The sequence below is a fragment of the Pungitius pungitius genome, chromosome 20 (assembly GCF_949316345.1).
Source record: "Pungitius pungitius chromosome 20, fPunPun2.1, whole genome shotgun sequence".
NCBI classification, from domain to species: Eukaryota; Metazoa; Chordata; class Actinopteri; order Perciformes; family Gasterosteidae; genus Pungitius; species Pungitius pungitius.
Window position 1 is genome coordinate 411945 of NC_084919.1, and position 24574 is coordinate 436518.

The 24574-nt window shown below is 47.7% G+C and overlaps 1 protein-coding gene across 2 annotated transcripts; it reads left to right on the top strand.

Moving 5' to 3' along the window:
• Nucleotides 1–33: 33 nt before the first annotated feature.
• pex7 (peroxisomal biogenesis factor 7) lies at nucleotides 34–23408 on the top strand. 2 transcript variants are annotated; one of them, XM_062559491.1, is made up of 11 exons: nucleotides 34–310; nucleotides 739–848; nucleotides 934–991; nucleotides 1355–1505; nucleotides 1571–1648; nucleotides 1766–1874; nucleotides 10948–11054; nucleotides 11486–11599; nucleotides 12566–12621; nucleotides 20469–20565; nucleotides 23216–23408. In XM_062559491.1, the coding sequence occupies exons 1-11, from the start codon at nucleotides 171–173 to the stop codon at nucleotides 23279–23281; spliced, it is 1086 nt and encodes a 361-aa protein (XP_062415475.1). In that variant the 5' UTR covers nucleotides 34–170; the 3' UTR covers nucleotides 23282–23408. The 2 variants fall into 2 exon arrangements, with proteins under 2 accessions (XP_062415475.1, XP_062415476.1); XM_062559492.1 differs by having other exon boundaries at nucleotides 1571–1647; nucleotides 1774–1874.
• The last annotated feature ends 1166 nt before the right edge of the window (nucleotides 23409–24574 follow it).

A 24574-nucleotide genomic window follows, 5' to 3' on the forward strand; every position in this document is an offset into this window, starting at 1 on the left:
AAGTTCCGGTTTAAATACTACGAAAAGAATACACCGAAATAACCAAATAATTTGTGTTTTACATTTTTTTTAATATACAATGGGATTACATTATTTTCCCGTGAGGCAACATATTTTTCCGGGTTCTTTTGGCGTGGTTGTTAGGTCAGCTGATCATAACACGGAAGTGGATGATAGTCGACGTCATCAGGCGGCGTGAGGAGACGAAGAGCTGCTTTCAACGTCTTCCTCTCCGGGTCTATGAATCGTTATCGGATGGATTTAACGTTTGGACGTTCCACTGCAGTGTGAAAGTGTTCGTGTGTGATCTGTGAGTTCTGTCATGAGTCGCTTTATCAGGAGTCATTTCGTAAATCCGCTTATAGAACATCACGAGGAGCAATAGGTTCATCGTAACTCCATTTACAAACACAGTACTAAATGTACTAAATGATACCACAATGTAGAAATACATTGGTTTATGTTTTAGTAGGAATCTGAACAAATGCATTCATCATCCAGCTCTACAACTCTAAAAAGTATAACTATCAGCTCAAAAGTCATCGCTGAATTTGCCAAGAAACACAAGAAGAGACCGGTGCGGTGGAAATAACTGATAGTTCAATGGATTTCTGAGGAGAAATGCTAGTTTAGAGTATTCAAGCGTCAACACAAGTGCTTAAACTGCAATGAATTTTATTTCAATCTGCATAGTTTGACATTTTATAGTTCGACTTTCTCTCCTGTGTTCATTTGGAGGATGGAGAAGGTGTTCCGCTCTCCTGGTCGCCATGGTTACGCGGTGGAAGTGTCTCCGTTCATCCCCCACCGGGTGGCCTGCGCCGCCTCCCAGCACTACGGCATCGCAGGTCAGTCGGCACGGGTCACGCACGCCGCGATTACCCAATATGTGCTTGTCTCTAAGCAGCTTCCATCCTCATCATGTGTCTGCAGGCTGTGGCGCTCTGCTGGTGCTGGATGAGACGGAGTCGGGGGTCGCCGTGGTCCAAAGGTACCCTCGGGTTCATCTCTCTCTGACCTCTGCGTGGTGGATCGGGTCTCAGGAGATGGAAGCCGCTGAGGGCGAGCGGCCTGGTGTAGCTAACAGCTAACAAGAATGAAATGAATAATAATCAGATATGATTTATCTAGTTTTTAATGGTATCCACCAACGCACCAGTCAGGGGGAAGAAGATCAAAGTATTAAAGCGCTGGCGGCATGACGTGTTTTTGTAGTCCAACAGGAAGTCACTGGTTTCCTCCAATCAGATTCAGTTTGGATCGTTACAGAAAAGGATCATCTTGTGTAATGAACTTCGATGAGGTGATCACATGTGATGACTCCAGTGTGTGTGTGTGTGTGTGTGTGCGTTAGCTGGCAGTGGGCCGACGGGTTGTTCGACGTGACGTGGAGCGAAGCCAACGAGCACGTCGTGGTCGCCGGGGGCGGAGACGGCAGCCTGCAGCTGTGGGACACGGCCAATCACGGCGCTCCGCTGCGAGTGGCCAAGGAGCACACGCAGGAGGTGAGTCGACTCCGGAGGCTGCTGTGTGCGTCTGTGTGTGTGTGACCTTGTGTGTGTGTGTAAAGGTGTATTCTGTGGACTGGAGTCAAACCCGAGGGGAGAACCTGGTCGTCTCGGGGTCGTGGGATCAAACAGCCAAAGTGGTGAGCTGCTGCTGCTGCTTCTTCTTCTTCTGTATTTATGCACTTCTTCTCCTTTGTGCTTTTCCCACCTTTCCTCCTGACGGCGCTGTGTGGTTTTATTTTGGTTATTTCCTGCAGTGGGACCCGTCTCTCAGCCATTCGCTGACCACGCTAAGGGGTCACGAAGGGGTCATCTACAGCACCGTCTGGTCGCCTCATATCCCAGGATGCTTTGCTTCAGCCTCAGGTGAGCCGGGTCTCCACCAGAGACGTATCCGCCCTCTCTAAGTCCTCCTCAGTCCTCACATGGTCACTTCCGGTTCACTGGCTGATAAAGAAACAACATTGTGGCTGGACTTCAGTCCGAAGCTTGTTGTATGAAGTGAGAACTGAAACCTCTTCGGCTTCATTGATTGCAGCCTGAAGGAGAACCAATGAGTGATTAAACGATTAAACTCCTCCCGCTTGATTCGTCTCACAAGAAGAAGTGTCTCCCCACACCAGACTTTAAACATGTCCACAAGCCAAACTGAAGAATAAAATAGATGGAACTCTATTATTAAAAATAAGCTCCATTCATTAGTGTCATTAAACTAAATTAAATGAACCTAAACATAAATGAGTCAGCTAATAACAATTATTAAGTGTAAAAGAAATAATCCTGACACTTTAAAATAATAATTCAACTGAAATATTAAGAGTTAAAATACAAAGTGTGTTAGAAGTGATAACACCAGATTTTAATGAAAACTCAAATGAAAAAGAAATCTTAAAAAACTGGAAACTGTAATAATGGAGACGATAGCTGAGATTAAGCTTTGGACTCCAACAGTGAAATGCAGTGGTGAGGCCCGGCCCCCAGGGGGCGCTGCTGGTGTGCAGCTCCACCTGTGAACCAGGCCTACCACACCTTCCTTTACTTTCAATGTTTGTTTGCGAGTTCCAGCTGGTTCCTCATGTTCATCTAAAAGTCCAAACCTTCTATGTGGGTCATTGGTTCATTTACTATCCAGGACTCTGATAAATGGCGGCTCTATCCCTGACCTCATTGTAACCATGACGACTGTGAGAGAAAGCCTGGCTCAGGACCAGAGGACGTTGGTGTGGACCCAGTGGGAGGGCACCGACCGGATCAGGGGGCGGAGCCACGCTCTCAAGCAGCTGGATGACCAGTTAGTGTTAATTGGTGTGGAGCCCAGGGCTTCAACCATGTGACCTTTGCAAGGTTTAAAACTCTCAACACGGTAACAAAATATACTGAACAGTGGTCAGTCCAAACCAACTTGAGCACATTAAAGCGCGTTGAGGAAACTGCAGCGAGATGGAGCTCTTCTGTGAGTGTTGTTTGTTGGATCAGATAAATCCTCCAGTGGAGCTCTGGAGCTGCAGCTAAATGATTTACCTCCACAATGAAACCATTACTGAGGACCTGCTCCAGAACACACAGATAGGGCCTCACGTTGTTCAATACATCAGGAGAGAAGACTCCTCATAGACGTCTATGGGAGCAGAGGAGTCGCCCCCTGCTGGTCACTACACAGAAGTAGAGTCATTTCCTCATAGACGTCTATGGGAGCAGAGGAGTCGCCCCCTGCTGGTCACTACACAGAAGTAGAGTCATTTCCTCATAGACGTCTATGGGAGCAGAGGAGTCGCCCCCTGCTGGTCACTACACAGAAGTAGAGTCATTTCCTCATAGACGTCTATGGGAGCAGAGGAGTCGCCCCCTGCTGGTCACTACACAGAAGTAGAGTCATTTCCTCATAGACGTCTATGGGAGCAGAGGAGTCGCCCCCTGCTGGTCACTACACAGAAGTAGAGTCATTTCCTCATAGACGTCTATGGGAGCAGAGGAGTCGCCCCCTGCTGGTCACTACACAGAAGTAGAGTCATTTCCTCATAGACGTCTATGGGAGCAGAGGAGTCGCCCCCTGCTGGTCACTACACAGAAGTAGAGTAATTTCCTCATAGACGTCTATGGGAGCAGAGGAGTCGCCCCCTGCTGGTCACTACACAGAAGTAGAGTCATTTCCTCATAGACGTCTATGGGAGCAGAGGAGTCGCCCCCTGCTGGTCACTACACAGAAGTAGAGTCATTTCCTCATAGACGTCTATGGGAGCAGAGGAGTCGCCCCCTGCTGGTCACTACACAGAAGTAGAGTCATTTCCTCATAGACGTCTATGGGAGCAGAGAACAGGGAACCAGCTTCAACACCAGAAGCTCTGACTTCTTATCGGACTAAAGGTCCTGGGCTCAGTGAAGATCTCAACAAGACTGAATGAGAGCTGCTGCTCTGTGACTACCAGCAACAAATTAACGTGTGTGTGTGTGTGTGTGTGTGTGTGTGATAATCAAACTTCATATCATCACGACTTGATCACAATGAGATTTGATTTGTACAAATAACACCATTGTCCAGCTTCACGTGTGACTGATTCTCCACTGAGTGTGTTTTCATTCCAGATATTAAAGTACACACACACACACACAGCTCATTATATGTGTGTTTGTTCAATGATATCAGGTAGTGTCTGGTTAAATAATTGATAGCAGGCGTCCACACACACAGACACACACACACACACACAGACACACTTTACGTGTGTGTAGGACATAAAGTGTTCTGGTTGGAAACAGACAAAGTTAAATTTAATTAAGGAACACTAAGCGTAGAAGTGGCTGATAAACGCCGTGGTCGTGACGAGCACACGAGCACATCCTCAAAAACCATGAACCACAGTCTACAGTGTTTACTGGGAGAAGTGGTTCTTCTCTCATAGACGTCTATGGGCCCAGAGGAGTCGCCCCCTGCTGGCTGCCATTAGCATCTTCCCCTCTGGGCCTGAGGAGGCTGATGCTTTGATGAGGTGGAGGTGGAGGTGGTGGGGGGGCGGAGTCTGCTCCTCGCTGCATCTCCTCTTCTCATCTCGTCATCACGCCCCTCGTCTTCTCGCTGTCCCCCCTGTCCTTCACAGAGGACGTATGTCACCCTGTCCCCCCTGTCCTTCACAGAGGACGTATGTCACCCTGTCCCCCCTGTCCTTCACAGAGGACGTATGTCACCCTGTCCCCCCTGTCCTTCACAGAGGACGTATGTCACCCTGTCCCCCCTGTCCTTCACAGAGGACGTATGTCACCCTGTCCCCCCTGTCCTTCACAGAGGACGTATGTCACCCTGTCCCCCCTGTCCTTCACAGAGGGCGTATGTCACCCTGTCCCCCCTGTCCTTCACAGAGGACGTATGTCTCAGTGGTCTGCTTCACACGGTTTGGGGGTGGAGCCACTCAGCTGACGGAAAGATGTTGGATGTGTGCAGATGGCTTAAAGGAAGCTGCTTCTTCTCGTCCCTGAGGTGGAGATCTTCCTCCAGCTCGTGGTTTGGGATTTTGGGGCCGTAGGAATAAATGAATGTTTCATTGGAGCTGTAGAAACACAACGTCTTAGTGTGTGTGTGTGTGTGTACATGTGTGTGTAGATGAGTTGGAATCCCACTCGCTGGCTGTGATCACATTCATCCTCCCACGCCCCTCTAAGCGTGACGGGGGGGGGGGGGGGACGCCCCCCACCCCCCCACCAAGAAGCGATTAGCTGGGAAAAGATGCCACCAGCAGCTGGAAGTAGTAGAAAAGGATCTTTTCAAGGCCCGCTTCCTGTTTATGTGGATCCAAAGGTCACCTCGGTTCAGATTTTGAGGCTCTTTTGGGGGGGGGGGGGTGGACGTGACCTCGCTCCACAATAATAATAATAATATATATATATATATAAATATTCCTTATGAGGCCATGGGGGCGGGGCTTCACGCTGACTGACAGCCCTCTAACAGATGTGGTGTATTCTGCAGGGAGGTGGACTCTCACTTACAGCACTTCGCTGTATCAGCATCCCCCCCCCCCCCACTGTCTACTGGGCATGTTTTCCACTTGACTTTTACACCACTGCGGCTGAGGAGGGGGCGGGGGGGGGGCAGTGTGAGAGCGAGGAAGAGAGGACAGGAAGTGAAGCGTGGAAGCAGCGATGAAGGAATCGATACTGGAGGAGGTGTTGGTGTTTCCATCTATTGCAGCGAGTAAAGAGGAGGATGATGGGGGGGGGGGTGAGGAGGAGGAGGGGGGGGGGGTCAGTAAACACCAGGGGAAGCCAACAAGAGAGTTTAAAACCATCTGGATTTATTGTGAGCTGTGAATTCAAACCCATAATCCTGTTTACATGATTCATCGTTATTATTATTGTTGAATCAGCTTGAAACTTTCCCTCCTCCTCGTCCTCTGGACCACTGAAGCAGGAACAATAACAATAACAACAATAACAATAACAACAATAACAATAAGTCTCCCTGAGGGAGAACCAGGAGGCGGAGCTGCCACATTGTGCGTCCAGCTGTAACAACACACAATAAACTGAAACTCCATCTTTAAACCACACACGGCATCGCTGAGATGAACCAATGAGGAGGAGGACCAGGAGGACCTTCAGGGTCCTTCAGAACCATTGCTACAGAGCACTGTGCACCAGATCCACCAGATCCACCAAAACCACCAAAACCACCAGAACCACCAAAACCACCAAAACCACCAGAACCATCAATACCACCAGAACCACCAAAACCATCAAAATCACCAGAACCATCAAAACCACCAGAACCACCAAAATCACCAGAACCATCAGAACCATCAAAACCATCAGAACCACCAAAATCACCAGAACCACCAGAACCATCAAAACCACCAGAACCACCAAAGCTATTGTGACGCACACACGGTGTATGGTCACATTTGGGTTTAATTCTTATTCATTTAAATGAACGTTTCGTCATTGTGTGTGGCGCTATCTATGCCCAGTAGGTGGCAGTGCAGCGTTGTGGCTTCGCCTCGGGGTCCTAACTCTGTATTTGTGCGTGCAGCGTCTCATTGCTTGAGGAGACGCTGATAGAAGAAGCCACACGTCTGCTGGTGTAATTTATTTCTACTTTCCTCAGGTCAGTAACCAGTAAAGTGCACTTACCAATATGGGTAAACAACTTTTAGAAGTTCGACATTAACCACCTGCAATTCTTAGGGACAATTTGGTTTTATTCAGTAGCTAACGCTACGTTGTTAAGAAGGACCCACTGTCGAGAGCTAGCTAGAATGATAGTAGCCCTGTTTACCTCCTTGTTCTATCTGGCTCGTAAACGCTATACTTTTCCTTTGTAATCAAACCAATCAATTTGTTATGTTTTGTTATGTGATGTGATGTTAGGTTGACTCAGATTTCATATGCTAATTCATGTGACTGCAAAATGTATTTAAAATGTTTGTTAGCACGTGTTAGCCGTTTGCTGTATCAGAAGCAGCGCCGCCATCTTCAATGGCGTCCTTCTCACATACACCACAGTAGTGTGGGCACCTTGCCAAAGTCACGGTTATTTGGACCAAAAGTACGGATTTAATCCAGAGTATTAATGCAAGCCTCTATGGTTTGGTCTGTGAATTTGTATTGTTTGTATCTTTGAAGTATGTTGTCAGGCGAAAATGTAGACATTTGTATATGCTTGCTTTCACTTCAATGGTGAAATAAAATTCATTGCTTGAGGAGACGCTGATAGAAGAAGCCACACGTCTGCTGGTGTAATTTATTTCTACTTTCCTCAGGCACAAGTCTGTCATCAGGCTCTCTCATCCTGAGACCTGTAACAGATCTTTGGGGGCTCGTCCGGGATCGGCAGTGCTACGAGGGTCTGACTGCTGATCCAGTGATCCATGAACCAGAGTGACGACACGTTGCCGGAGCGAGGGGCACTGTGAGTGAGTGACTGCCAGGGTGAGGGAACCAGAGTAGTGGAATCCAAGCCAAGAGGGTACAACTCAACAGTCCCAGGGCGGTGACAACGTGCGACATGTCTGACAACGAGAGAAAGAGGCTTGTTTGGACAATAAAGAAAGGACTACACAGCCTGACAACTGAAGAGATCTTCCAGCTCACCCAAAGCATCGGGCCAGTTGATGAGCTTGAAGCAGATGAGTTAAACGAAAATGATGAGGAGAGTTGTTTTGAATATTTGTCTGCTTACATGTCTAGTAACTCCCTGTTGATGTTAGAAGATGAGGGAATTTCATGGTTATTGGATCTGAAAGATAAAGTAGATGAGATCATTGAAGACCATAGCAAGAGTCCAGAGACTCAACAGTTAAACATTGAGGGGAAGGCAAACATCCCAACCATGATGCATTCACTGTCTATTGACAGAACTACTGCTAATGACTATTCTGGATTAAATGAAGGGACCACAGCAAACAGTGGCACACGTAGTGGACACATACCAACTGATACAGCCACGGCTAATGCTGAGACCCGTGAACCTGATATGCAGAAGTTACTGTCCAGTTATGAGGAGATGTATAACAAACTCCTGCAGTTAAATGTCCCATTTAACACACACACTGCAGGCAAACAAATACTTAGTTTGAGGGACTGTAACCAGCCTGGTAGCCAAAACACAGTCCACCCATGCCCAAGCGTATCCAACGAGAAACAAGTCCGGAAGAACAGCTGCAGAAAGGATTTTCAACGACTTTATTCCCCGGTTTGGATACCCAGCTAAGCTTCACCATGACCAAGGCAGAGAGTTTGAAAATGAACTATTCAAAACTCTCCAACAACTAACCGGAGTTAGCCACTCCAGGACAACACCATACCATCCTCAAGGTAATCCAGCGGAACGTTTAAATCGAACCCTGCTCCAGATGCTAAGAACCCTTGAAGAGAAAGAGAAGAGCAATTGGAAAGAACACCTACCACAGATTGTGCACGCGTATAATTGCACCAAACATGAAGCCACAGGGTTTTCACCACACTACTTATTGTATGGACGTCATCCACGCCTACCTGTTGACTTATTATTTGGGCTGTCCACAGAAGAGGAAATGGATTCACCCAGAGGTTATGCAGAGAAATGGGCAAAACGGATGAGAGAAGCCTATCGAGTTGCCTCCCAGAATAGTCAACAATCAAGCGCGAGAGGCAAGAGGTATTATGATCGGCACCTGAAAGGAGTTGTTCTGCAGCCTGGTGACAGAGTCTTGGTCCGGAACCTGGGTGAGAGAGGTGGTCCAGGGAAGTTACGGTCCTATTGGGAGCAGACAGTGTATGTCGTTCGGGAACAAGTGAATGACAACCCTGTCTACAAGGTCTCCCCAGAGACAGGTGGGAACAGAGTACGGACTCTTCACAGAAACCTCCTGCATGTTGTAAACGACTTACCTGTTGACCTACCCCCACAGACACAACCCACAGAGCGAAGGGTACAAAGCAGACCTGCAAGGACACAAAACCAGGGTGATCTATCTCAGAACAGTGATTCCTCAGACACAGACGAGGATACCCCAAGGGTTCAGTACTGGTTGAGGGTCCCAAGACAAACGGAAACTGAAATGAGAGTAGTGAGTCCTGCTCTTCAAGGGTGGGAAAATACAGCCCCCAGTCCAACAGAACATTCAGAACTGACTGAACAATCCAGAGTCATCTTACTGACAAAGGAGGCTAATAGGAAAACAAGACCTGCCAGAGATGACAGACAAGAAAACCCTGATGTTGTCATGCCTGAAAGGGAATTGAGGCAGGATGAACCAGAAGTGCAAAACAGAGATGATCTACTCGTAGGCCAAGCACAACTGGGAGAAGACAATGAGGGAACTAGGCCCAGTCCAAATGAACGTGAAGGACCTGTCACCTCTGGAGCGGTGGACAAAGAGAGTGAACAAGTTAGAAGGTCCACACGAGACCGAAAGCCAACACGGATGTTGACATATGAATCCTTGGGTCAACCATCATACTACCCACACAGCTCCGTAAACAGTGTATGGGGACAGCCAATGCCCGTTTGGGGAATGTCGCCATGTCTCATGTCGCAACCGGAACCCTGTCCAACCTGTTATCAAGCACCCTACCGAATGCCTCATCAGGCAGTGACATACCAGGCCATGCCCTGCACACCAGTGGTGCCTTACCCTGTGCCTGTTTACCCACACTGAACACACACACACACACACACACACACACACACTTTGATCTGCTCAAAACACGGTAAATTTATACAAACTATATTGAATGTTAAATTGATTATAAGAACACGAAGGTTATGTCATAGTGTTTGAATAAGTTTCCTTTTATGATGTCAGGAGCCAATTCTATTTTGTCCGGGAGCGTGTGACGCACACACGGTGTATGGTCACATTTGGGTTTAATTCTTATTCATTTAAATGAACGTTTCGTCATTGTGTGTGGCGCTATCTATGCCCAGTAGGTGGCAGTGCAGCGTTGTGGCTTCGCCTCGGGGTCCTAACTCTGTATTTGTGCGTGCAGCGTCTCATTGCTTGAGGAGACGCTGATAGAAGAAGCCACACGTCTGCTGGTGTAATTTATTTCTACTTTCCTCAGGTCAGTAACCAGTAAAGTGCACTTACCAATATGGGTAAACAACTTTTAGAAGTTCGACATTAACCACCTGCAATTCTTAGGGACAATTTGGTTTTATTCAGTAGCTAACGCTACGTTGTTAAGAAGGACCCACTGTCGAGAGCTAGCTAGAATGATAGTAGCCCTGTTTACCTCCTTGTTCTATCTGGCTCGTAAACGCTATACTTTTCCTTTGTAATCAAACCAATCAATTTGTTATGTTTTGTTATGTGATGTGATGTTAGGTTGACTCAGATTTCATATGCTAATTCATGTGACTGCAAAATGTATTTAAAATGTTTGTTAGCACGTGTTAGCCGTTTGCTGTATCAGAAGCAGCGCCGCCATCTTCAATGGCGTCCTTCTCACATACACCACAGTAGTGTGGGCACCTTGCCAAAGTCACGGTTATTTGGACCAAAAGTACGGATTTAATCCAGAGTATTAATGCAAGCCTCTATGGTTTGGTCTGTGAATTTGTATTGTTTGTATCTTTGAAGTATGTTGTCAGGCGAAAATGTAGACATTTGTATATGCTTGCTTTCACTTCAATGGTGAAATAAAATTCATTGCTTGAGGAGACGCTGATAGAAGAAGCCACACGTCTGCTGGTGTAATTTATTTCTACTTTCCTCAGGCACAAGTCTGTCATCAGGCTCTCTCATCCTGAGACCTGTAACACTATCAAGACCATCAAGACCATCAAAACCATCAAAACCAACCAGAACCACCAAAACCACCAGAACCATCACAGCCAGCTTCTCTCTTCGGGCTGTCTATATTGTGGGGGGGGGGGGGGATATTTCATGCTGCTATTCTCCTCCTCTCTCCTTCTGTATCGTCTGTATATATTCATAAACAAATGTGTCTCCTTCTCTCGCTGCAGGTGACGGGACCCTCAGAATTTGGGACGTGAAGAGCGCCGCGTGCCGATTGGTCGTCCCGGCGCACAGGGCCGAGATCCTGAGCTGCGATTGGTGCAAATATGACCAGGTGACCCCCCCCCCCTGTTAGCGGACAGATGTGGCCGATGTTAGAAGGAGATGGTGGCTTGTTGGACCCCCCCCTGCGACCCCTCGCGTGGCCTTCAGGGTCTCTTCACTTCCTCGTTCACAACCACGTGGAAACTATAGAACAGAAAAACACGTAATGAGGTCACGTTCCTCTCAGCGGTCCACTTCCATGTTTTCATTCCAGATTCAGGCCGAACAAGCCACATTAGCATGGAACGCTAACTAACGTTAGCACACTTATGCTAAGCTAGCTACTGAAGCTACGCCGAGCACTTTAAATGAAAATGAAACAACACTAAAAGTTTGATATAATATATAATGAGTTGTAGGGTTGGCGGTTTGGAGGCGTGGCCTATTGATGACATCAGCCTTTAAATACAGGTCAAATAAACCTGAGCTTTGTTTGTGCAGAACGTCGTGGCCACCGGCTCAGTGGACTGCAGTGTGTGTGTGTGGGACCTGAGGAACGTGAAGCAGCCAATCAGCACGCTGCTGGGACACAGCTACGCCGTCAGGAGAGTCAAGGTACACACACAGAGACACAGAGACACAGGGACACACACAGAGACACAAAGACACACACAGAGACACAAAGACAGACAGGGACACACACAAAGACACAGGGACACACACAGAGACACAAAGACAGACAGGGACACACACAGAGACACAGGGACACACACAGAGACACAAAGACAGACAGGGACACACACAGAGACACAGGGACACACACAGAGACACAGGGACACACACAGAGACACAAAGACAGACAGGGACACACACAGAGACACAGGGACACACACAGAGACACAAAGACACAGGGACACACAAAAACACAGGGACACACACACAGAGAGACAGAGACAGACAGGGACACACACAGAGACACAAAGACAGAAACACACAGAGACACAAAGACACAGGGACACACACAGAGACACAGAGACAGACAGGGACACACACAGAGACAGACAGGGACACACTCAGAGACACAGAGACATACCGGTACACACAAAGACAGACAGGGACACACACACACGCACACACACTCAACCAATCATCAAACAGCCACTTGAATGGACTTAATAAGACCACACACACAGTAATGTGTGTGAGTGTTTAAGAGCTGCACAGGGGTTCCCCAACGCTTCCCACTTACTCAGATTAGACACTTGTCCCTTCACACACATGCTGACGTGACAAAGGAACACACACACACACACACTCGCCTGAATTACCCCCATCAAGCTGCTGTCCTGCTCAAGATGTGTTCTTCAGTAAAGGTGTCGGTAATCGATCCTCTGTGTGTGTGTGTGTGTGCATGCATATCTGCTGCTATTGGATCAATAGCAGCAGATATGCATGCACACACACACACAGACACACAAAGTGGACAAAGCAGAGAGGACGTGAGGCTTCATGATCACTTGTTAGTACTCACTTACTATCAATGCAGTTACTAATGATGATATTTGTGGTCTCCTCCTGCAGTTCTCTCCGTTCTGTGAGACCACGTTGGCCTCCTGCTCCTACGACTTCACCGTCAGGTCAGAACATCCGTCACGCATGTGTCATGTGACAATAACCAGCCATATTCACAGTTCACACAAATTTGGCCCAGTTTGGCCCGGTTTCAGAAGCTGTCGGGAGCCTTTTCAGGTCAGAGTTGGTGTTTGCGTGCGGTCCGGCGAATTATTCAGTTCAGTTCGTTTTGGCCTGGCTTGGCACGGTTTGGCCCGGTTCGGCCCAGTTCGGCCCGATTCAGCTCGGTTTGGCAGTGTTTTGCCCAATTCAGTTCAGTTCGTTTTGGCCCGGTTTGGCCCGGTTTGGCCCGGTTCGGCCCGGTTTGGCCTGGCTTGGCACGGTTCGGCCCGATTTAGCTCGGTTCGGCACTGTTTGGCCCGGTTCAGTTCAGTTCATTTTGGCCTGTCTTGGCACGGTTTGGCCCGGTTCGGCACTGTTTGGCCCGGTTCAGTTCTGTTTGTTTTGGCCTGGCTTGGCACGGTTTGGCCCGGTTCGGCTCGGTTTGGCCCGATTGAGCTCGGTTTGGCACTGTTTGGCCCGGTTCAGTTCGTTTTGGCCTGGTTTGGCACGGTTCGGCCCAGTTCGGCTCGGTTCGGGTGGGTTTAGCTCGGTTTGGCCCAGTTTGGCTCGGTTTGGCACTGTTTTGCCCGGTTCAGTTCAGGACGTTTTGGCCTGGCTTGGCCCGGTTCGGCCCAGTTCAGCTCGGTTTGGCCCGGTTTGGCCCGGTTCACCCCAGTTTGGCCGCATCTCCCGCTTTATAAGCTGTATTTCAGCAAGCTCAGTTCAGCCCAGTTCGGCTCGGTTCGGCCCGATTTAGCTCAGTTCGGCACTGTTTGGCCCGGTTCAGTTCAGTTCGTTTTGGCATGGTTTGGCCTGGTTTCAGAAGCTGTCGGGAGCCTTTTCAGGTCAGAGTTGGTGTGTGAGTGCGGTCCGGTGAATTATTCAGTTCAGTTCGTTTTGGCCTGACTTGGCACGGTTTTGCCCGGTTCGGCCCAGTTCGGCCCGATTTAGCTCAGTTCGGCACTGTTTGGCCCGGTTCAGTTCAATTCGTTTTGGCATGGTTTGGCCTGGTTTCAGAAGCTGTCGGGAGCCTTTTCAGGTCAGAGTTGGTGTGTGCGTGCGGTCCGGTGAATTATTCAGTTCAGTTCGTTTTGGCCTGACTTGGCACGGTTTTGCCCGGTTCGGCCCAGTTCGGCCCGATTCAGCTCGGTTTGGCAGTGTTTTGCCCAATTCAGTTCAGTTCGTTTGGCCTGGCTTGGCCCGGTTTCGGCCCGGTTCGGCCTGGCTTGGCACGGTTTGGCCCGATTTAGCTCGGTTTGGCACTGTTTGGCCCTCTTCAGTTCGTTTTGGCCTGGTTTGGCACGGTTCGGCACGGTTCGGCCCAGTTCGGCTCGGTTCGGGCGGGTTTAGCTCGGTTTGGCCCAGTTTGGCTCGGTTCGGCACTGTTTGGCCCGGTTCAGTTCAGTACGTTTTGGCCTGGCTTGGCCCGGTTCGGCCCAGTTCGGCTCGGTTTGGCCCAGTTCAGCTCGGTTTGGCCCGGTTTGGCCCGGTTTGGCCCGGTTTGGCCGCATCTCCCGCTTTATGGTCTGTTTGACTGTAAGCTGTATTTCAGCAAGCTCAGTTCAGCCCAGTTCGGCTCGGTTCGGCCCGATTTAGCTCAGTTCGGCACTGTTTGGCCCGGTTCAGTTCAGTTCGTTTTGGCCTGGCTTGACATGGTTTGGCCTGGTTTCAGAAGCTGTCGGGAGCCTTTTCAGGTCAGAGTTGGTGGTTCGTTTTGGCCTGGCTTGGTACGGTTCGGCCCGATTTAGCTCGGTTCGGCACTGTTTGGCCCGGTTCAGTTCAGTTTGTTTTGGCCTGGCTTGGCACGGTTCGGCCTGGCTTGGCCCGATTTAGCTCGGTTCGGCACTGTTTGGCCCGGTTCAGTTCAGTTCGTTTTGGCCTGGCTTGGCACGGTTCGGCCTGGGTTCGGCCCGATTTGCTCGGTTTGGCACTGTTTGGCCCGCTTCCGTTCAGTTTGTTTTGGCCTGGCTTGGCGTGGTTCGGCCCGGTTCGGCCCAGTTCGGCTCGGTTCGGCCCGATTTAGCTCGGTTTGGCACTGTTTGGCCCGCTTCAGTTCAGTTCGTTTTGGCCTGTCTTTGCACGGTTTGGCCCGGTTCGGCACTGTTTGGCCCGGTTCAGTTCAGTTCGTTTTGGCCTGGCTTGGCACGGTTCGGCCCGGTTCGGCCCGATTTAGCTCGGTTCGGCACTGTTTGGCCCGGTTCAGTTCAGTTCGTTTTGGCCTGGCTTGGCACGGTTCGGCCCGGTTCGGCCCGATTTAGCTCGGTTCGGCACTGTTTGGCCCGGCTCAGTTCAGTTCGTTTTGGCCTGGCTTGGCACGGTTCGGCCTGGGTTGGCCCGATTTAGCTCGGTTCGGCACTGTTTGGCCCGGTTCAGTTCAGTTCGTTTTGGTCTGGCTTGGTACGGTTCGGCCCGATTTAGCTTGGTTCGGCACTGTTTGGCCCGGTTCAGGTCAGTCCGTTTTGGCTTGGCTTGGCACGGTTGGCCCAGTTCGGCTAAGTTCGGCCCGATTTTGCTCGGTTTGGCACTGTTTGGCCCGGTTCAGTTCAGTTCGTTTTGGCCTGGCTTGGCACGGTTCGGCCCGGTTCGGCCCGATTTAGCTCGGTTCGGCACTGTTTGGCCCGGTTCAGTTCAGTTCGTTTTGGCCTGGCTTGGCACGGTTCGGCCTGGGTTGGCCCGATTTAGCCCGGTTCGGCACTGTTTGGCCCGGTTCAGTTCAGTTCGTTTTGGCCTGGCTTGGCACGGTTCGGCCCGGTTCGGCCCGGTTCGGCCCGATTTAGCTCGGTTTGGCACTGTTTGGCCCGGCTCAGTTCAGTTCGTTTTGGCCTGGCTTGGCACGGTTCGGCCTGGGTTGGCCCGATTTAGCTCGGTTCGGCACTGTTTGGCCCGGTTCAGTTCAGTTCGTTTTGGTCTGGCTTGGTACGGTTCGGCCCGATTTAGCTTGGTTCGGCACTGTTTGGCCCGGTTCAGGTCAGTCCGTTTTGGCTTGGCTTGGCACGGTTGGCCCAGTTCGGCTAAGTTCGGCCCGATTTTTCTCGGTTTGGCACTGTTTGGCCCGCTTCCGTTCAGTTTGTTTTGGCCTGGCTTGGTACGGTTCGGCCCGATTTAGCTTGGTTCGGCACTGTTTGGCCCGGTTCAGTTCAGTTCGTTTTGGCCTGGCTTGGCACGGTTCGGCCCGGTTCGGCCCGATTTAGCTCGGTTCGGCACTGTTTGGCCCGGCTCAGTTCAGTTCGTTTTGGCCTGGCTTGGCACGGTTCGGCCTGGGTTGGCCCGATTTAGCTCGGTTCGGCACTGTTTGGCCCGGTTCAGTTCAGTTCGTTTTGGTCTGGCTTGGTACGGTTCGGCCCGATTTAGCTTGGTTCGGCACTGTTTGGCCCGGTTCAGGTCAGTCCGTTTTGGCTTGGCTTGGCACGGTTGGCCCAGTTCGGCTAAGTTCGGCCCGATTTTGCTCGGTTTGGCACTGTTTGGCCCGCTTCCGTTCAGTTTGTTTTGGCCTGGCTTGTTACGGTTCGGCCCGATTTAGCTTGGTTCGGCACTGTTTGGCCCGGTTCAGTTCACTTCGTTTTGGCCTGGCTTGGCACGGTTCGGCCTGGTTCGGCCCGATTTAGCTCGGTTCGGCACTGTTTGGCCCGGTTCGGTTCAGTTCGTTTCGGCCTGGCTTGGCACGATTCGGCCCAATTTAGCTCGGTTCGGCACTGTTTGGCCCGGTTCAGTTCAGTTCGTTTTGGCCTGGCTTGGCAAAAATGGTTATTCTTGGTGATTTGTAATTTGAGCTGTCACCATCTTGCTTGACGTCTCGTTGACACTCGAGGGCGGAGCTAAAAATGACATTTTCAGTCCATTCACAGGAGCATTAGATGGCTGATGGATGATGAATGAGGTGGAATCCTGCTGCTTTTCTTCATGTAAAGTGAATATCTTCAGCTCTTGGGTTCTAAGTAAGACGTTTAAAGCCGTCCTCTCTGGGACAAAGTAGTGATCATATTTCTCCATTTAATGGAACATCTTGTCAGATTGATCGATAATGAAATCAATCAGACCTGGTGTGGAGTGGGATGGTCTTCTAGATGTATTTTCCTAATTGATCATTTGCATTTCAACCTTTGCTTTTCATGCAGCTGAAGCTTTAGGTGGATTTATATTTTATTTATTTTTTTCTCTATTTATTAGTTTTCCTTCTGAATTGAGCCTCAACCCCAAAAATAAGAACAAAAGGCTTTTTGAAACTGAAGGGAAAAAAAGGGAAGCTGGAGGATAAATGTGCTGAGAGGCTTTTGTTTATTGTTTATACACACACACACACACACACACACAAACACACACACAGACACACACACACACACACATGTAGCGTTAACTCAAGGTGAGGAAACAGCGTCTGAAACTAATAACATCGGTCGGCACATTTCACCTCATTGAGCTCATCATCACAGAGCGGCTTCACTCTGAAGATTCCCGGGGTGGAGACCAAAAACAGAGCTACAAGAGAGAGGGTATTGGAATATATATATATATATATATATATATATATATATATATATATATATGTAGAATATTACACGTACGACTGCGGGACACGTAAACAAAATAACACTTTAAAAGGCTGATGATTCTGTGACATCACTGCCTCCGAGCGATTTTCAGATGAAAGAATCTAATGTTTCATGCGTTAAACTACAAACCCGCTGTGTATCTTTAATTGAATCTCAGCTTGTGCCCTTTCTATGATAAAATTCTTAATCCGTTCATTACTGTGTGATAACACGTGACACTGGGTCCATCACTGCCAACGGGATGGAGGCGGAGCTACAAACCAGTGTGTGTGTGTGAGGACCCTCTAAGGACCAATCAGGACAGACTCTAATCACCTCGTTATCCTTTCGTCTCTTCTCCAACTGTTTATCTGCTTCCTCTTTGAACTTTATAACTTTAGTCGAGAAAAGCCTGATATTCCACGTTAAAGTGGCAGGTCTCCCTGCTCCATTCCACCTCTGCAGCTCATCCAGAATGCAGCAGCTCCACTGGTCTTCAACCTTCCTAAGTTCTCCCACACTCCTCCTCTCTTCACTGGTTACCAGTGGCTGCCTCATCCAGTTCAAAGCCCTGGTGCTCACGTAGCATGCTGGGAATGGATGGGGTCCAGTTTCCATCCAGGACCTGGTGGAACCCTCCATCCCAACATCAAGCTGCTTGTTCCTCACTGAGAGCCAAACACTGGACTAGATCTCCACTCTTTGCTGTCCTGCTCCTAGAAGGTGGAAGGAGCTCTGTGATGACATCAGGACCACAGAGAGCCTTCACATCTCACAAGTCACTTCGGATAAAAGCTTCAGCTAAATGACATGGAATGAAATGTAAAGGCTGAATTCGGACTAAACATCACTAATAAAGGAGCTTCAGAAGGTCTGCTCACGCTTTCCCCTCACCAAGCTAAGCTAAATTAGGCTAAGTTAAGCTAACGGTCTCCAGGCTGTAGCTTCATATTCACGATGAGATATGAGAGTGAGAATTAATCTTCTCCTCAACTCTTTCTTCTTCAAAGACATCGAGCTCGAGGCTTTTTTTACACACGAGCTGGAGTTCATACAATGAAGAAGTCCGTCATGTCCACACACACACACACACACACACACACACACACACCTGCCTTCCTGTGTGACATCACATCCACCTGCACACACACAGCCAGGTGTGAATGCACATGCAGCAACGGCCTTATGCAAATACACCTGAGCACACTGCCATTGTCTCCACTCTGTTTACTCCATCTCTGTTCTGATTGGGTCCTTCTTCTTCTTCTGATCCGCAATCTATGCTCCTGTATGAGATGTTTGTTCTCCACCTTTCTGGTCTCATCATGAGGTCTTGTTCTCCACCTTTCTGGTCTCATCATGAGGTCTTGTTCTCCACCTTTCTGGTCTCATCATGAGGTCTTGTTCTCCACCTTTCTGGTCTCATCATGAGGTCTTGTTCTCCACCTTTCCGGTCTCATCATGAGGTCTTGTTCTCCACCCTTCCGGTCTCCTCAATGGGACGATGGGATCAGTCTTTGTCTCCTGTCACTTCCCTCGTCTGAAATGTTCTGTTCTTCTCTTTTGTTCTCCTCCCTGAGGTCATGATTTCCTTCTAGTAGTGAGACGCACAAACAAAGCTGAATGGAGACAATAGAAGACAAATAATGACCTCGCTTGGAAACGGAGGACAAATGTAATTAATCTAAAGGTGTGTTTGTCTAACTGGGACATGATGACATCATCCCCACCTAAACCAGTCCCCCTGTGGATGTGCTTCTCATGGACCAGTGTGATGGTCCAGTTCTTCTCGCCCTGATCTATTTGATCTATCAATACTGATCTGATATTTACACTTGAATGCTGATTAACTTCACCTTATTGGTTTGAAGGGTTTAAAGGAAATGAAAGTTCACTCCGCTGAGAGGAAAACGCATCACTGATAGATTTCATGGTTTTTTGATTCATGAACTAGAACCCAGGTGATCAAAGACTCTTTAAATGCACCTCCACGTTACAAATGAGACAGTGGGAAGAAACCTTCTTTCAAACCTCGAGTGGCAAACAAAAGAGACCTTAAAGAGACTTTAAATAAGCCTTAAATACGCCTTAAAGAGACCTTAAGGAGACTTTAAAGAGACTTTAAATAAGCCTTAAATACGCCTTAAAGAGACCTTAAGGAGACTTTAAATAGGCCTTAAATAATCCTTAAATAATCCTTAAAGGGACCTTAAAGAGGCCTTAAAGAGACTTTAAATAAGCCTTAAATAATCCTTAAATAGACCTTAAAGAGACTTTAAATAAGCCTTAAATAGGCCTTAAATAGGCCTTAAAGAGAGACACTTTCTTTATTCAACTATTGTTCTGGTACCAAAGTCCACATGTAAAATCACTGTTCTCATTAGGAACAAACCCAAAGCAGTCTGTACAACCGTTTTCACACATGTGTTTACACAAGTAAACACATTCATCCATTCACCCCGAAAAGGACCTGCTGGCTACCCGAACAGCTGTTAGCTCGTTAGCTCGTTAGCTCGTTAGCGTGTTAGCGTGTTAGCCGTTTGAACCGGTTTACCGCCCAGCCCTAGCGTCTTGTGTGTGTGTATTAATACGCCCTGATGGAGCCTGATGGAGCCTGATGGAGCCCAATAGGAGCTGCAGTGTTCCCTCTGAAAATGATTTCATTACATTTGCAAAGTGGATGAGTCTGGAGGGAGTGTTTGCTGCGTCAGGGCTTCTGGTGCACACACACACACACACACACACACACACACAGACACACACACACACACACACACACACACACACACACACACACACACACACACACACACACACACACACACACACAGACTCGAGGGACTGGTCTTTCAATTAGTCTGATTGGCTGCTGAGGCCTGGCGTCTGGAGGCAGTTTTATCGCCTCTGTTTCTTTCGCTCCTCTTTCTCGTCATGTGGGTTCAAGCTTCTTCTTCTCGCCTTCCTGCCTTCGTGAACTCTGTGGTTTTTTGTAGGGAGAAAAAAAAGGGATCATCCAAATCGAAGGTTCTATACACACATGTATAGATAGATCTTCCTCAAGACAACACCAGTGAGACCCTCTGATTGGCCAGAAAATAATCTCAAATGTTGCTTGAAATCCTAGTTAAAAATGATCTGAGAAAATGTCTTACTTACATAAACATGAAACTTCTTCTAGAAGAGGCATTTTAAATTGCTCTTGTATGCTTTAATGATCTTTCCCTTTCTCTGGTGTGTGTGTGTGTGTGTGTGTGTGTGCGTGTGTGCGTGTGTGTGTGCAGGTTCTGGGATTACAGAAGGAACCGACCTCTAGAGACCGTGGAGCATCACTCAGAGTTTGTGTGTGGATTCGACTTTAATCTGCACAACCGCAGACAGGTAACACACACACACACACACACACACACACAGGACGTTAGCTTTGGCTGGCTGAAGACCCTCGTACTCTGAAGGACCTTCTCTGAAAGGCCTGTGGCTCACCTGCCAAAGCCTGTCAGATTCATGATGTCACTACGCGCCCAAACCATTGAAATAGAATTCACCTTCTAATCGTTTTATCGATAATTGCTCATTTCTGTCTAATTTGGCTCTGGAGGTCAAAATTAACAACCATTAAGATTCTACATGTTGGTAATATCCAAAGTAAATTAAATGAAATTGCGTTTCAAATTCTAAATGTTTTGGTCATTAATATAAGATTACCTCATCTAGAAAACATCCTTCCATCCTTCAAACCTCAGACAAGACTTCTCTGCAGCTTAAGTCCTCCAGAGAATTAGACCAAAACCAACAACATCTTGTCTTCTTCTTCTGAGGCATTGAGCTCTATCAGCGTTCATTGTGACTCATTCCTGCACAAAAATACTCACTGAAGCACCAAATGTGGAGAAACTCTCCCCACGAACCCACAAATCCACTTATTGGAACACCTTTAGACCATGAGCCTTTTTATCTATTTTAATTTAAACAGCTTGCTGGAAAATCTAAGTCAGGACTTTTCCAGGACTCAGATCACGACGAGGTGGAGGTGCGTACATGGTGGGGGGGGTCGAGCCCATGACGTCATGGGAAGCACTCGGTTTCCTACGGCAACCAACCGGAGGAATCGAGCCACCAACCCAGCTGCACCTTTTCTGTGATCTAGTGGTGCTTCCACAGCACTGTGATCACAGGTCCACTGTGTCTCTTCAGCCTCATGCAGTCACAGCTGCTGTCTTGTCCTTCGGGTCGTGAGACATTCAGTGTCGTCAGCGTGTGTGTTTGTACGCTGTGTGTAATCTTCTCATTCACGTGATGTGGTGGGGTCTCCGGTCTTATCCAGCCACATGTGTGCGATGGATCACCTCCCTCACGGCACAGAGCACACACACACACACACACACACACACACTCAGATCAGACACACTCATTCAGCGTCATTTTAAGGAGGAACTGCAACATGTACCTTGCTGCAGTGACTGTATACAGGGTAGTATTTGTGTTAGTAATACATCAAATACCCTTCTACATATACAAGTATACGACCAAAGCCATCCACCAGTTATTTGTTCCTCACTTCCCTTCTCATGATTTGAACCTTTGATTCATTTCTCACACAAACTCTTTGTGTCTCTTAGGAGACGTCTTCTGAGCTTAAATGAATGGAGTCTGGTGTCTTTGAAGGGAGCATTTGTTCTATCACCTCGTTACAACTGGACCTCCAAACACCACAGGCCCTTTATGAATGCATCCGTGCAGGTTGTCATGGCAGCTGTCACTCAAAGCAGCGTTACCACAGCAACCCAGCAGCGATTACTGTGTGACCGCTCTGCGACGGAACACAACGACAACAAGCTTATGAGCGTTTGAATGATTATTTCTTCACTCGTGTTTGAAGTAAAGAAGAAGAAGTTGAATATTAGACCAGACTTTGAACTTTTGTGTTCCTCGTGTCGTGTTCCTCTTCTCTCTCTGTACTGCAGTCTTGGCCGGCGCTGGTCTCTTTCCATTAGGCCGTTAAAGTTAATTAACAGAGTGGGGGGGGGGGGGGGGGGGGGGGGGGGGGGTCTCCTCTGCTTACTCACAGCCGGCAGAAGGAAAGCGAGCAGAGCGGAAGGCCGGTGGTTGAGACCCGGATGACGAACACGATCTAAAGAACGAGATGCATGACGTTACCATAGCAACCCAATCAACCAGATTCACGTGGCCATCAGTCCAAACACCTCATCTAAAAAAAGTTTCTTTTATCCTTTTTTCGTCTCCATTTGGTGAAGCACAGCCCTTAGTGAAATGAGCTTTATTCTCTAGTTCACATAATTGGACGTCTGTCCCAGGGATTCATCGTAATCAATTATGGCACAAACTCTGCATGAGCTCGTTCCGATTGGCTGTGAACACCCACAATGCAACCTGGTTGGCCACGTCCTCACAGAGGCACGTTATCCAGATGATAGCCACGTCCTCACAGAGGCACGTTATCCAGGTGATAGCCACGTCCTCACAGAGGCATGTTATCCAGGTGGTAGCCACGTTTTTATTCCAATTTATGTAACTTAAATTAGCTGAAAGGTACTTTATTGTTGTGAATGTTATCAGACTGAGGTTTCTGATCAGTTTCAGTCGCTTGTCCTCTCTAATATAAAAAGACAAAGATCTGACCTGAAATAAACTTTTATGATGCGTCGCTTTTCGTTTGCTAATGGTCTGGGGAGCAATTATGTTCATAAATTGGAGGTAATTACAAGAGCAAAAAGCTCTCAGAGTGTTTAGACTGAAAAAAAGGAAAACCAAACAGGATGTACGCTAATTAAGGTGTTTGTTTTTCTAAAAATAAATCCCATCCACAAGTTTTCTCATCAGCTGTGTCCTTTTTAGTCAGACGGAAAAACAATCTGATGTTGAGAGTCCATCCTTGATTTAATGATTGCTTTTGGGATGTTTGGATCATTTTAACAGATATAAATCTTTCTAAAGATGGTTGGCAGCTCTTTTGCTTCAACCCCTGAGGACCTGGTCTTGTTGCTCAATGTGTGTGTGGTTTTTGTTGCAGGTGGTGGACTGTTCCTGGGATGAGACGGTGAAGATCTACACACCTGCCTGTTTGTCTGTTGGATGACACAATAAAGCACCGTAGATCAAACACACACATTCAGAAGTTCTCATGATCTCTTTTAGAAACAAGAGGTACCATGTTTTTTCAAGGAGGAAAAAGGAATGAACGAATGTTCATTGATTGTCATCGATTTATCCGTCGTGATGATGTAACCTTTACTGCCACATGCCTAACCTCAGTGTTACTTCTGATAAGAACTCTAAATCTTGAGATCAACAGTTTACTTTGTGTTGTCCCTGTGTGAAGGTCCCCCGCTACGAGTCCCCACAACGTGCTACACACACACACACACACACACCTCATCAACAGCACGCTTTGGGGAAAGTTCCTCCAAGTTCACACTCAACTCTGATCTGAAACCCTTAGAAATGTTTGATTGATCCTTCGTCACTGAATGATGTAAAAGTGTGATCAATAATCACAGCGTCAGCATGCTGCGTTTTAAGATGTCCTGTGACTGTGTCTATTTGTGCCTTTAATAAATATGCAAATATCACATGAGGATTCACATTCTTTACATATCTGAAATATTTATATTTATCATTTAAAAAATAATTTGCAATTGACGATTTATCACTAATTCTGACGTTTTTTAAAGGAAACTTTATTCGCAGCGATTCCAGGAAACAAAGTTCCTCTGCAGCAGAACGCTCTGCTAGAAGAACATTAAAGACTCCTCCTCCTCTTTCTCTCCTCCTTATCCTCCTCTTTCTCTCCTCCTTATCCTCCTCTTTCTCTCCTCCTTATCCTCCTCTTTCTCTCCTCCTTATCTTCCTCTTTCTCTCCTCCTTATCTTCCTCTTTCTCTCCTCCTTATCCTCCTCTTTCTCTCCTCCTTATCCTCCTCTTTCTCTCCTAATCTTCCTCTTTCTCTGCTCCTTATCTTCCTCTTTCTCTCCTCCTTATCCTCCTCTTTCTCTCCTCCTTATCCTCCTCTTTCTCTCCTAATCTTCCTCTTTCTCTGCTCCTTATCCTCCTCTTTCTCTCCTCCTTATCCTCCTCTTTCTCTCCTCATTATCCTCCTCTTTCTCTCCTTATCTTCCTACTCTTCTTCTTCTTCTCTCTTCTGCTCTTAAAATGTAAATCATGATCTTTACAGATGATGTTTTTTTACCATCGAAGGATTATGAGACAAACCTCGATGAAAATGGACTCTACATATTTTCATTTGATGTTTGAATTTCTCTTTCGTCATTCAGACAAATAACCTGCTGTAAAATATTACCATTTGATTGTATTTATAATTAATTGATCGCTATTTAACTAATCAAATGCAAATGATGTTATAGCTACAAGA